The sequence below is a fragment of the Tiliqua scincoides genome, chromosome 3 (assembly GCF_035046505.1).
Source record: "Tiliqua scincoides isolate rTilSci1 chromosome 3, rTilSci1.hap2, whole genome shotgun sequence".
Taxonomy (NCBI): Eukaryota; Metazoa; Chordata; class Lepidosauria; order Squamata; family Scincidae; genus Tiliqua; species Tiliqua scincoides.
This window is the reverse complement of record NC_089823.1, coordinates 180,995,504-181,009,987: the sequence shown is the minus strand read 5'-3', so window position 1 is coordinate 181,009,987 and position 14,484 is coordinate 180,995,504. Positions and strand designations below refer to the sequence as shown.

Here is a 14,484-nt window from a genome sequence, read left to right as displayed (position 1 = left end):
GTTGGTGATCCAACTGCTTTGTGGTGATTATTCAACTTGGGTTCTCAAACTGTGACTCATTGCTTCACAAAACACAAGTAATGCAGTAAATCTGGATGTATTTTCATTTTTTTTATTAGATTAAATTTGTAGATCCCAAAATGAAGAATTGTGCAACATTGGCAGGTTCAGGAGAAGCAAGCAATGTCATTGGTTCCAGCTTCACCACATCAACATTTAATGAACCAGGAGGACTATGTGTTGAAGAGAATGGAAGTTTGCTCTATATAGCAGACACAAACAATCATCAGATCAAAGTGCTAGATTTAGAAACCAAAATTGTTTCACTGGTAAGTCATTTTTACAAAACTTATCTAGCATTTTCTACTCAAGATAAATGATTATAATTTATTATAAATTATTATAGTTGGTCATCTTTCAACATATCTCTTAATGCTACTATCTGAATGGAATGAAACATAGCTGTTAAATAGATTCTTATTGTGTTTTATAACAATCTGGCAAACAGCACAGCTTTTGTGTTAAGGATATCCTGTCAAGTTAGGCTTAAAATAAATGTTCCATCTCTTTTAAGAGGTTGAAAAGGACACTGATGTAATTAGAGTAAGCAGAGATGCAGAATTTCAACTTTCAAAAGTTTGGCTATGGAAGATCTTGTTCAAGTTCCAGGTTATTCACTCTTAATGGCACCCTTTCAGTTTTGTAACATAGAAATAATTGGCCCCAGCATGGGGTCTTCTGAAGACAAATGTGATAAATACTGTAAAGCAATTTGCATGTGTTTAAAAACGTTATATTAAATAGCTCCTCCAATCTTAGTCCTTTCTGAGCTAACAATCGCTAGCAGCAGAAGCAGAACATCAGGAGAAGGGTGCTTTTTCATCCCATTTGCCTTAAGAACATAAGAACAGCCCCACTGGATCAGGCCATAGGCCCATCTAGTCCAGCTTCCTGTTTCTCACAGCGGCCCCACCAAACGCCCCAGGGAGCACACCAGATAACAAGAGACCTCATCCTGGTGCTCTCCCTTGCATCTGACCTAGCCCATTTCTAAAATCAAGAGGTTGCACATACACATCATGGCTCGTAACCCGTAATGGAATTTTCCTCCAGAAATTTGTCCAATCCCCTTTTAAAGGCATCCAGGCCAGATGCCATCACCACATCCTGTGGCAAGGAGTTCCACAGACCAACCACACACTGAGTAAAGAAATATTTTCTTTTGTCTGTCCTTACTCTCCCAACACTCAATTTGAGTGGATGTCCCCTGGTTCTGGTGTTATGTGAGAATGTAAAGAGCATATCTCTGTCCACTTTATCCTTCCCATGCATAATCTTGTATGTCTCAATCATGTCACCTCTCAGGCGTCTCTTTTCTAGGCTGAAGAGGCCCAAATGCTGTAGCCTTTCCTCATAAGGAGGGTGCCCCAACCCAGCAATCATCTTAATTGCCTTCTTTTGCACCTTTTCCATTTCCACTATGTCTTTTTTGAGATGCAACAACCAGAACTGGACACAGTACTCCAGGTGTGGCCTTACCATAGATTTGTACAACAGCATTATAATATTAGCTGTTTTATTCTCAATACCTTTTCTAATGATCCCAAGCATAGAATTGGCCTTCTTTACTGCCGCCGCACATTGGGTCGACACTTTCATCGACTTGTCCACCCCACCCCAAGATCTCCTGATCTGTCACAGACAGCTCAGAACCTATTAGCCTATATGTGAAGTTTTGATTTTTTTGCCCCAATGTGCATGACTTTACACTTATTGACATTGAAACGCATCTGCCATTTTGCTGCCCATTCTGCCAGTCTGGAGAGATCCTTCTGGAGCTCCTCACAATCACTTCTGGTCTTCACCACTCAGAAAAGTTTGGTGTCGTCTGCAAACTTAGCCACCTTACTGCTCAACCCTCTCTCCAGGTCATTTATGAAGAGGTTGAAGAGCACTGGTCCCAGGACAGATCCTTGGGGCAGACCGCTTTTCACCTCTCTCCATTGTGAAAATTGCCCATTGACACCCACTCTCTGTTTCCTGGTCTTCAACCAGGTCTCAGTCCAGGAGAGGACCTGCCCTCTAATTCCCTGAGTGCGGAGTTTTTTCAGTAGCCTTTGGTGAGGGACCGTGTTGAACACCTTAAAGTCCAGATATATAATGTCTACGTGTTGTCCCGCATCCACATGCCTGTTGACCTTTTCAAAGAATTCTAGAAGGTTTATGAGGTAAGACTTACCCTTACAGAAGCCTTGCTGATTCTCCCTCAGCAAGGCCTGTTCATCTATGTGTTTTGAGATTCTATCTTTGATGAGGCATTCCACCATCTTACCCAGTATAGATGTTAGGCTGACCGGCCTATAGTTTCCCGGGTCCCCCCTCTTTCCCTTTTTAAAGATCAGTGTGACATTTGCTATCCTCCAATCCTCTGGCGCTGTGGCCGTTTTGAGGGACAAGTTGCATATTTTAGTCAAGAGATCAGCAACTTCATTCTTCAGTTCCTTAATAACTAGGGTGGATGCCATCAGGGCTCGGTGACTTACTGATTTTTAATTTATCAATGAGATCTGAAACATCTTCTCTTTTAACCTCTGTCTGACTTAATTCCGTGGTCAGGAGGGGCCGTTAGGGCAGCGGTATCTGCCTGAGGTCTTCTGCCGTGAAGGCAGATGCAAAGAACTCATTCAATTTCTCTGCCATCTCTAAGTCTCCTTTTGTTTCCCCTTTCCCTCCCTCACCATCCAGAGGGCCAATCACTTCTCTGGCGGGTTTCCTGCATCTAACATATTTGAAGAAGCTTTTATTATTCCCCTTAATGCTGCTGGCCAAGTGTTCCTAACAGTCTCTCTTGGCCTCCCGTATCACCTTCTTACATTTCTTTTGCTACAGTTTATGTTCCTTTTTATTCTGGTTTCAGTTTATTCGGTTTATGTTCCTTTTTATTCCACAGTTTCTGGTCTGGAGGACGATAGTATGCCCCTAGTATTACATCACTCCTCAGGCCTGGTAATTTAACCCATAGAGATTCTATGGAGTCAGACCCATCTTCAATCTCTACTTTGCTGGGTTCTATCCCTTCCTTAACATAAATGGCCACCCCATCTTCAACACGCCCCTCCCTGTCCCTCCTGTAGAGTTTATAGCCCAGGATTGTGGTATCCCACTGATTCTCCTCATTCCACCAGGTTTCCATTATGCCCACTATGTCATATTGTTTTCCCTTGTCACCAGACATTCCAGTTCTCCCATCTTTGCTCAGAGACTTTGGGCATTTGCATAAAAGCATTTGTACATGGAATGTCCCAGGATGGGCTGCTTATTAGCTCCTTTGTCCCCGCATCCTCTCACTGTGCCAAACCGTTTATCACATTCCATCACACTACCATTCCCAATTTCTTCTCCTACTCTGTCTTTGCCTTGTTGTTCTCTAACCTCCCCATCCTCGTCCCATAGGGATGAGGAGTCCCAAATCGGATGCCCCTCGGCTCCTGTTGGCCTTCCCCCAAGGATCAGTTTAAAAGCTGCTCTGCCACCTTTTTAAATGTTATGCGCCAGCAGTCTGGTTCCATTCAAGTGAAGCCCGTCCCTCTTGTACAGGCCCCGCTTGTCCCAAAACGTTCCCCAGTGCCTAACGAATCTAAACCCCTCCTCCCTACACCACCGTCTCATCCACACATTGAGACCCCTGAAATCCGCCTGCCAAGCTGGCCCTGCGTGTGGAACAGGTAGGACTTCAGAGAACGCTACCTTTGAGGTCCTGGCTTTCAGCTTCCTACCTAATAGCCTAAATTTGGCCTCCAGGACCTCCCGGCTACACTTGCCCACGTCGTTGGTGCCGACATGCACCACAACCGCTACCTCCTCTCCAGCACTATCTACCAGCCTGTCTAGACGAGAAGTGATATCCACAACCTTCGCACCAGGCAGGCGAGTCGCTATGCAGTCCTCACATCCGTTGCAAACCCTCCTCTCTATGTTTCTAATAATCAAATCCCCCACTACAAGAAACCCCCAACCCCCCTCCCACCAAGGAGTATCCTGAGTGCATTTGGATATGGGCCTGTCCCCTGGAGAAGGGGTCCCCCCAGGGAATTGTTTCCCTCCTCTCCAGGATGGTGTCCTGGAGACTTCCCACCCAAGCAACTGAGGAGCTGCACGTCTGAGGTTGGGACGAAGTCTGATCAGTCTTCCCACGGTCCTTCTCTGCCTGCCTCTGCTTCTCCAGGTCGGCCACCAAGGCTTCAAGGTAGCGAACGCATTCCCTGAGTCCCTGGAGCTCCTTGCACTGAGGACACACCCATGATTTATGCTCCAGAGACATATAGTCATACATGTGGTACTCGATACAAAACACTGGATAGCCCCCATCCTGCTGCTGGCTGTCTGACTGCATAGCTTTTTAAAATTTTGTTTGTTTTTGTTTAGGGGTACTTAAAAACCCTACACTGGCTAACAGCCCTCTTAAGGGAAGAGAAAGGGCGGTATCTGGGGCCCTGGCTTCCTCGCCCTGCTGCTGAACTTACACAGATGCTAAACTCACAGTGCCTTACCTGGCACTTTGTTCCCGAGGCACTGGGTTTCCCAGAGGCCACGCGCGCTTCTGCAGAGAGGCTTACGCGGTGGCAGGCACTAGCTTTATACTCCTAGCTAGTTCCTCCTCCCTCCCTCCTTGCTGACTGAAACGGGGCTGGTCTTCTCAGGTGAGATTTCCCTGAATGGGGTGCTTGGATTTGCCTAATGGGGCTCTTATCAACTCCTAAAGGTCAATTGCTAAAGGTCAATTGTCCTAAAGGACACTGACTATGCTAAATTGCCCTGACTGGGTGGGAACTGGCCCTTGTTGGTTCTTACCCTCCTACTTTAGTTCTCTGAGGCTGGACTGTTTTTTGACCTCAAGCTGGTTTTTTATTTGAGTTTAAACTGCACTGGTTTAAGAGTTTTTTTCAGCTTGGCAGAATTTACACACTAAGGTTTAAATCCTGTTTAGCCTTGCTAAAATCCTGCTTTTGTTAAGTGTGCAACTTTATTTTATTTATTTATTTATTGCTCTCACCTAGATCCTGTGTCCTAATTTACTGAACCTTTAGATTATGTTCTAACTTAGATTAAGTTTAATTTGGGTTAAGTATAGGGTTAATTTAAACAAGTAGAAAAACTTGCTTTCCACTTTATCCTCCTCTGTTTTATTTATTTTTCCAAGCGCCTGTACCTTGGGCTCTTACTCACAAGCAAGACTCTGCTGCTGCTCAGAGTAGACCTCTGTACACACTTATGTATTTATTTTTATTGCCCTCACCTAGCTCCTGTGCCCCAACTTGCTGGACCTTAGAATCCCTCCCTGAGGTTAGATTAGGTGCTAACTTAGGTAAAGCTAAGCTAAAGGTAAAGCTAAATTTCAGTGTTGATCTAAGGTTGATTTAAGGTTAGAAGACAAAGAGTTAGAAAGAGTACACTTACCTTCTCCTTCTCTTCCTCCTCTCCTCTTCACAATTCAGGGAGTATTCCCTCTCCTTCTCCAAAACTCAGAGGTCCACTTTCCTTCCCCTTCTCCTCGCACAGACGCTAAACTCGCGGTGCCTTACCTGGCGCTTTGTTCCTGAGGTACTTGGTGTCCCAGAGGCCACGTGCGCCATCTAGCAGAAGGTCTGCTTTGATTCACATCGGGTTCATGGGGGGTAACTGCTCTCCCACTTCTGCAGCCTGAATGTGGAGGAGATGCTAAATTGTTCTAATTTGTTTCACTGTATGTGGCTTTAGATGAACATGCTGAATTCAGAAACAATTGAGAAACACTGCCTGCCCCAAAGGGGATCCCAGCCATCTTAGTCTTCCATAAACCCACAAGAGAGATTAGTTATCCTTTCCTTAATACTTCATGAAGTGTCATCCACTCATCTCCCATGGCACTTTCATCTATGCCCTGTTCCCCACCCTTCCCAAGAGAATCTAGTCTCTCACATACACCCACACAATATCTATCCCATGGTGCATTTCTTACAGAGCTGCTTCTCTGGCGAACAATGTAGGAGCCATCTGCCAGAGCTCTCAATAGGAAGTCACAATGTTACATTGCCACATATATTATTCTGTGAATTACAGTCTGAAATCAGCTCAGAACTATGGAGCAAGAAAATGCTGACATGTTCTCCCACTTTCTGAGGCCCACCTGAAACATTCTTGAAAATTTCCACCTATAAGGTAAACGTTTTTGTGAAATTAGTGCATTTCAGCGTGCATTAATTAAAACAGGACTGGGAAACAGTTATAAATCTATTTAAAAGTACAATAAAATCACAGCAAAATACCTTCGGGGGGGGGGAACCAACAAAAAGCCATGAAATCGGAGACTTAAAGATGAGAGGGGGGAAACCCAATACAGGTCTAGCCTTGTTATACATGGATTTTTTATACACAGATTTGACTCAACACGAATGGCCACTGCGAATGAGAAGGATTGTGCTGATCCCTGGAGAAGGGAAAAAAATGCACCCCTTTAAAATCACAGTTTAAAAAACTGCTTTTTTATTATTGCAAAGAGGCAATTGCAAGTCATTACAGGTATAACCTAAGTATCCACAGATTTTTCTATCTCAAAGCTGATGAGAAGTTCCTTTAAATTAAAGGAAAACAGTCTAATAATGCCAGAGAGAGCAGCTGACTGACAATCCATCAATCATTCTCTCTGCAGACTTCACTCCTTCCTTCCCCCTGAGCACATGAAAGAAGGCTAAATGGCAGCAATTATCACCTTCTCCATTCTTTCCCCCTTGCTGGGGCTCCTGGTGAAGGGAGGGACTGCTGCCCCCTAGTGAAACCTAAGCTCCTGGAGAGAGACTGATTGACTCTATGTGCATTACAAAAGTCATTATTGTTTTTAAATCACCAGAGCAGAGACTTTGTTCTTTAAATTGTTTTGCTTTAGTGCATTTTTTGCCATCCACGTGAGTTCTTGGAACGGAACCCTCGCGAATGATGAGACTCTACCTGTAATATCTGTTTGAGTTACATAAAGTCATGAGTTAGCATATATGTCTGGCAAGGATGTTTTACTTTTGCAACACTTCTGCTGCAAAGGTCCTCATTTAGATATTGGATTTATCTTGAATATAAGAAACTAGATCATGGTTTGGAGCTCCTTCTGCTGTAGAAGTTTCATCCAGGAAATTTAGCAGTTAGTGTTAAGAATTCAAAATTTTATTTTAAGGTTTATATGTGAGTATGAACAAATGACCCTCTGTTCCACTGAATTAATATGTAGAGGTACAGCAAACATAATCAGATTTTTGCACTGCTTTTAACTTCACATATGAGGAAAGACTGTTCAAAGGAGTGTTCAACATGGTGAAAATGCTAATACAGGTGTGCCTCGGTATCCGCAGGAGTTAACTGAAACCATGGATTCTGGTGAACGCCTCTGGAGGGTCCTCTGAGCCTAGTAGTAAAAAAAAAAAAGTACTTCCAGTTTCTCAGTGAAACTGGAAATGACTTTTTAATGCCTTATAAGACATTTAAAACATCACTTCCAGTTTCATGGAGAAAACAGAGGTAGAGTGTTTTTTACTGCTGGGCTCAGAGGACCCACCAGAGGCGAGGGAAGCAGAGCTCCCCTTGCCTTCAGAGGGTGTACTGTGGGGAGGCTGCATGGGTGAGGGCTGCAGACCCAATCCGCAGATAAGTGAATCTACAGAATATTCCTTAGGTTCGTTTAACCTGAATGTCTTTAAGATTAGTGTGAAATACCCCAAGTTTAGGACTGCTAGTACAGAAGGAGGAATTATAAATTTAGTTGTCTTGCAACACTAGTATTAGTAATGTTTTCAATGTGTAGAACAAATAGTAGATCCTTATCCTAAACAATTTGATTTAAGAGCTATTGGAGCTGAGTATCTATTTAGACTACAGAGCATGTGCATCTAAACAAGTTAAAACTGCCAGAAGAAGTAAAGTTTATCTATCCTTTGTTTGGCATGCCAGCTGGCAAATCACTAGAAAAGTGTAAACTATGCCAGATTCTAGAAAATCTGAACTCCTTAATAATAACTTGCAGCAAACATCTTTTGTTTAAAACCATGATTCATGTCATTTTGAAATATTAAAAAAATGAGTGATTGACTAGAACTCACAGCCTCACAAGTTGTTTTGCTTTTCTCTGTATGTGTTTCCAAATGTTATTCAACCACTTTTGAACTTGAACTTGCAAAAGTTGATGGACTGATAGTGGTGTTTACTGCTCAGTCAAACTTTCCAATTACAGAAAGTTCCTTTTGGACATGGAAGTATTACATGTGGAGCCACCTGTATGTATAAGATCCTCTCCGTTCTCTTTAATGTTAGGGGCATAGCTGTGCACATTCACCCTCATTGTGTGAGGAACGCTTCCATTGGTACAGTGAACAGGGGAGCTTGCCAGGGATTATGTGACTTCAAATAGAGTGCAAAAGTGTTGTGATTTGTTCTTGTGCTGAGTGTTTGTATGCATAATACATTTATTCAAGCTTTTATATGTCAGAGATAACAATTTCTTTTATTTTCTATAAAAGGCAGTAGCCCTAACCACTTGGAAGAGGCTAGGAATAGATCATTCAAGTAAAGGAAACCAAATGTGTTTGAGGGCCCAATCCCTATCCAGCTTTCCAGCAGCAATGCAACCCTCAAAGTAACATTCTCTTATCCTGAGGAGGCCTCTGTGAGTGCCCACCACCGCCACAATGCACTGCACACCCCTTTGGTAAGACTGCATCAGCACTGGATAAGTGCTGGTAAGTTGGATAAGATTGGACCCTAAGTAACACATTTTACCTTCCTCTTTCACTCTTCTGAATAGTGTGAAACAATTCAGTTTTCAGATTGAAAAGGTAGAATTTCTATACAGTAACAATATCAAATTGGTGACTACAGTTTACTTTTCAAGATCTTACAGTAAGAAACAGTACTTCAGTGCAAATGAACATTCCTTTCTGATTCTTCAACAGCTACCTCTTGTAAATGATGAAACATTAGACACTGTAGATGCTCCAAGTGTGCAAAAGACTGATATGGCAAAACTACCAAAGCTGCCTAAATCTGCTCCAAATCTTCAGCTGCCATCACTGACTGTAAACCCTGGGCAGGCACTTCAATTCATGTTAAAACTCAGCCTTCCTCCAAATTCCAAGCTCACCGAAGAAGCACCTAGCGCATGGTTTCTTACCACAGAAGGTAAAGAATCCCTCTTGTGAATAAAAGCCATTGTAGCTCAACATTGCAGATACGCAACAGGGATCAAAAGTGTACACCTGTGGGCTGGGTAGAAATGGATTATCGAGCATATGCTGAGTCTGGCAAAGTTTTGTTTTTGTTTTTTTAATCCAAGATGACTATAACAGTACAGTAACAGTTGTAGTCAGCTATGCCCAAAAATGTAAATCAGTGTTATATACACTGAGGATCTACTTACTTCAGATCATTTGCATTTAAATGTAGTTTTCACTTTCCATCTCACAGTTGGACATGAAAGGTTGTGTACCTATTGTAGATAATGGTTTGTCACCTGGACTTGATGACAGAGCTCTTAAATGTCATCTCCATTCAGATTCTCATCAGGCCTACATGTTTATATTCAAGTTGAAATCCCCATCCTTGCATCATCAGAATTTGTGTGTGTCATAAACATATATTTTAGTGCTTCAAATAAATTGGTCATAAAATATTTACCAAACTGTTGTTGTATGTTTGATTTTTCAAAGGAATACAATATAGTATGCTGATATAATAAAACCCTGAAACACTCATACAATATCCTTTACTTTTTAGGCAGCGAATGGCTCCTCTATGAACAGAACATGTCTGGAGAAATTGAGGAAATTTCCAAGCAACCTGTAATTCCATTGCAGATACCCACGAACTGCCTATCAGCTGAAGTTGTACTGTCAATCAAAGTGTGCCTCTATTACTGTAGCAAGGACAACAGTGCCTGTATGATGAAAGGAATCTCATTCAACCAGCCTTTACATATAGCTAATGTAAAGCAAGGCAGCATAGCACCAATTGAGCTTATATATGCATTTTAGCTAAACCAAAGCAAAGGAAGGAGCGTTTAAATGCTAATTTCTACTGCCTAATTTTTTTTTTTTAACACAAGAAGAAATGCTTGTAGATTTTGGGGGTTTTTTTCTGCACTTTTGGTCTTCCAGAAGAGCACAACAATTCTGTTAGTAATTCTGTTCTGCAGTTCACCTTGAAAGCAGAAATATCTCCAATATATCTGATCAGATGAATTAGACATACCTTGTGCTGAATCATGAAAAATGCAACAACATTCTAGCTCTTTTGTTTTTCATAGTAGAAGCAATAAGTGCTACTAGGTCTGGGTCACTGAGTGGTAATTTTGATTAAGGTTCAACAATTTGTAGAATTCATCTTTGAACATGCAGTTGACTCTGTGTGTTCAGACTTAGCATGGACTAAAAAGAGCTTTTTTTGTCTTTTCTTTGAATATATTATTGAAGCACTGAGCTTTTTTTGTAATAAACACTGTTTTCTCTCATTTTAATTTGAAATATTTAAGGAACTGACATGATTGGAAATCCTAAAATACCTAGGTTTATTTTTATGCAAATAAATGTCTGTAGTATAAAACTAATGCCTTATATAAAGATTGGATTTCTGTGGGAGATCCAATAATAATGACAACAAAGCTGGCTGCATTATGGAAAAATAGAAAAGATATCTACATATCAGTAGTATGGTATGGGTTTTCTTTCCTCCTCAAGATTATTTTCCAGCACAATGGAGAGTTAAAAGGTCACTCCAATACCTAAAATAACAGTATTTCAGCACTGTCTGGATTTGAATATTTCAGCAGCCTTCTTGGCCTAACTGATCTTTTTTAATTACGCTCAGGTGTATGACAGAAATAAGAAAATATCATGTGTTTTTTTTAAGTGTTTTGAAAAATGAGTACATCTTTCATATGATCAAAGGAAAACCTGTATTTCAGTGAAACAAAATGTGATCAATCCTCTTCTTTGGATAATGTAATTGTCGTTGTCCTTTACAATATTTGTTTAAATGTCATCTTGGCAAAAATCCTGGAAGTTAACTGTCTTTTCAGCGAGTTCATCCATTTTTTAAAGTCTAAGGTCACTAGACTTTAAAAGATTGCTGGTTTTGCATATAACTCAAGCAGCACTGTCTCTTAACTCAGGAAATTAAAGGATTTTGTCATTTCCCACTGGACAGAATAGTCAAAATGTTGATTTAACCAAATGTTGTTCAATGTGTGTTCAGAAAACTTTCATTGGTTCTTAAGAAGACCTAGATTTATTGAAAAGCAATATATGCTACAATGCTAGCATTTAAAAACTACTTACTTGCCTTTCACTTCTTTGTATATAGAATACAGGAATAAATGTTCCTATATTTGTAGACTACAGCTATGGAGCCTTTGAGGTGTTTAACCTTTTTATCTTGCAAACTTTATCTGAAGGAGAGGCAACAATAAGATAACCAGGTTTATGACTAGGAACTTAAAGAATGTGTAATCACAAGCTTATTAGTCTATTCTAAATTAAAATATATTATTTAATAGAGTATAAAAACAACCCATAAAAAATAAATGGGCTTTTTGTGAGCCCATTTTCAGCCTGCCCTGTGTTTCTTGAGTAAAGTTGTACAGATTGCTTTAGTTGCTACAGAGGCTCGTAAAGATAAGTGATAATATGCAAGAGCATTTGCTTTCCACAAAAATTGGCAAAAGTTGCATCAGCCTCTTGAGTTGCCTTATTTCCATTTTAATTTGTGGGTTGGAAGCATTTTTCAAAGTAGTAATACAGAATGGGTTGACGGTACAAACGGAACACTTGTTCCATCAAGAGGTGGCAATGCAATCCTCCACGTTGTTGCTGCCTTGTGGCATTTATCCAAAGATGTTACCATGGGTCTCATTTTACTATTGATGTCTCCTTGATCTCATCTGCAATTAATATTTAGAAGAAACTTCATGGATCCTTAGAATGCAAAGAACAAGTGGGGGGGGCCTTTTGCAGGAGGGTGCTTTTCAACAAATTGGTGCTTCTAAATATCTAAAGCAGAAAAGGATCACTCAGTAGACACTATGGAACTTTACATCCAACTCCACTAGTGATTGTAGGGTATTCCAGATAATAAGGCAAGGTAAGTGGGCACATGGTTTCCACAGGCACATGCATAGTTTTGTTTCATTTGTCACATTTTTTTAAAAAACATGGAATGGGTGAAATGTTTAGGGTGCTTCATGTTTATGCAGCAGTTACACTTTTGGAAAAAAAATGCAATTTAACTAGATGGGCAGCCCAGTCCTGAGCTGCCTAGCGCCCAGGGGAGCAGCAGCACCAAAATTGCTGCCACTGCATCCTGTGGCCGCTGGGCAACTGCTGCCAGCTCCTCGGGGAAAGGGGACATTTGTCCCCTTCCCTGGGTAAGGTAAGAGGCCCCATAATGGGGTTACTCGACTGGCTGTTTAGCCAGAGCAGAATAAAGCAGCTCTGTGTGGGGTCAGAAAGCCTGACGTGGGGCTCTGGATCTGGCAGAGCAGAGTTCTACCAGTCCCACCCTACTCCCATCCCAGAACACCTCTCCCCGCCATGACTTACCGCTCCACTACCTAGCACTTGTCCAGAGCTCCGGGCAGCTGCAACCAGCCTCCACCTGGTGCTGGCTCAGCACAGGCTCACACTGAGCCGGCCCAGTGTGCTTTATGACGCATTTGCAACACTCAACGCTGGTGCTGGCGCATAAGGATTGGGAGCTTAGTACCATTCACTCACATAATAAGACCAGGTATATTTTCCTCCTCTTTTCAGTGAGAGCATGAGAGCATGGCTTCCAAACAGTGACTTTAGGTTCTTAAGAAACCAAATTTGTCACATCTTAATGTTCAGGTTGTAGTGTCAACTCTTGATACCAGGAACACTTCAGATATTGTTCTATTTTTAACTACTTCTCCCCCCCTTTTATAACTCATAATTGTTTTGTTTAAACATTGTCAAAAAGCTGGCACTCATGTCAAATCTTAACAGTTAAGAAGTCAGGCTTTGAACTGAAGAATGTTTGTGCAGTTACGGTTAGTGATTATTTGGTATACCTCTTCTTTGTTGGCAACATCACTTGGAAAATACCAACATTGGCATGCCCTATTCAAAATCCAAGTACGGATGAAAAAAGTGCAAAAAAAAAACACGCATTTTTTTCAGATTGTAGCTACATACCATTGTGGTATACTAGAAGTCAAGTAGGATTGACAGTGCAATTGTTTTGAAAAAAAAAATCTCTCAACTTCAGGGTGGTTCAGTGAGGCAAATATATCATTGTTGAAAGAATGTGTGTGTTGCTGTGCTGTAAATTAGCTGCTATCTCAGGCCCAGTCCTATCCAACTTTCCAGCACTGGAGCAGCCACAATGCAGCCCTGAGATAAGGGAACAAATGTTCCCGTACCTTGAGAAAACCTCTGTGACTGCCTCCCCAACATAGGAAGCAGTGCATACTCCATTGACACAGCAGCATCAGCACAGGAAAATTGGATAGGATTGGATCCTCAGTGCTTAATAATAAGCACTGGTGACTAAAAATCAAATGGTTGTATATATTAGAGTATTTTTTTCTTGCAAATTTTCTATTATATCCAGTTTATAATTTGAGTGTGTAATATGGTTGACTTTAGGTATAGTTTGAAAGGTCTTCTCCCAAGTAAGTTATGCTCCACTTCTTTGATCCTGATGATATTAAGGGTTCTTCAAAGTAACATATTATAACTCTTTCAGGGCACTTGGATTTTGTGAGATAAGTGACTTATAGATTAAAATATCATTTTGGTGTTACAGTGCCCAAAGCAAAATTGCAAGCTTGCCTTTAATCTTTCTAGCTTTCCATTAAACTAACCTGAATCAATATATTGGCTGACCTCAATCAAGATGGCTTTTGTTATGATTCTAAAGTGTTGCTTTTTATGCTTATATAAGTAAAGTATTACCTGGAAAGCTCAAATTGAAAACGATGTTTCAGAAGGCAGCAAATTATGTAAGCTTAAAGAAAGCAGAATTGACAGCTCAGTCCTATGCATGCCTACTCATAACTACCACTGTGTTCAGTGGGGCTTACTCCCGGGAAAGTAGAATTGCAGCCTGAACCTCAAAATGAACTCCATAAACTATGGGGTGTTTGGGGGGGCGTTATTACTATTGTAATTGATTTGTTTGCTTATAATGTCCTTTTGTTTGTGTTTTTTCATCTTTCTGATGCATAAGATGCTCTTTGTCATTTGTAAATGAGGAAGAAATTATAGAGTTGAAGTCTTTGTATAATATCTTGCATTAAACACCATCACTCTACCAAATTGTCCACTTTGGTGCTAAGAGTACTCTAAGATATCCCTTATTTGTAGGGGTCTTACCTGAAGAATGGAGATGTTCCGATTCTAAGCTTACATGGCATTGCTGGTTCATCTCTGAGTTATGGATGCCTCTTGC

The 14,484-nt window shown here is 41.1% G+C and overlaps 1 protein-coding gene across 1 annotated transcript in view; it reads left to right on the top strand.

The window, feature by feature from the left end:
* The window catches only part of NHLRC2 (NHL repeat containing 2), a 53,377-nt gene extending 39,138 nt beyond the window's left edge, over positions 1 to 14,239 (top strand). Inside the window, exons 9-11 of the mRNA XM_066620990.1 lie at positions 120 to 329; positions 8,973 to 9,198; positions 9,793 to 14,239. Of these exons, the coding sequence (XP_066477087.1) occupies positions 120 to 329; positions 8,973 to 9,198; positions 9,793 to 10,049 (693 nt within the window). The 3' untranslated portion in view covers positions 10,050 to 14,239. The remainder of the gene's footprint in view (positions 1 to 119; positions 330 to 8,972; positions 9,199 to 9,792) is intronic.
* Positions 14,240 to 14,484: the final 245 nt, after the last annotated feature.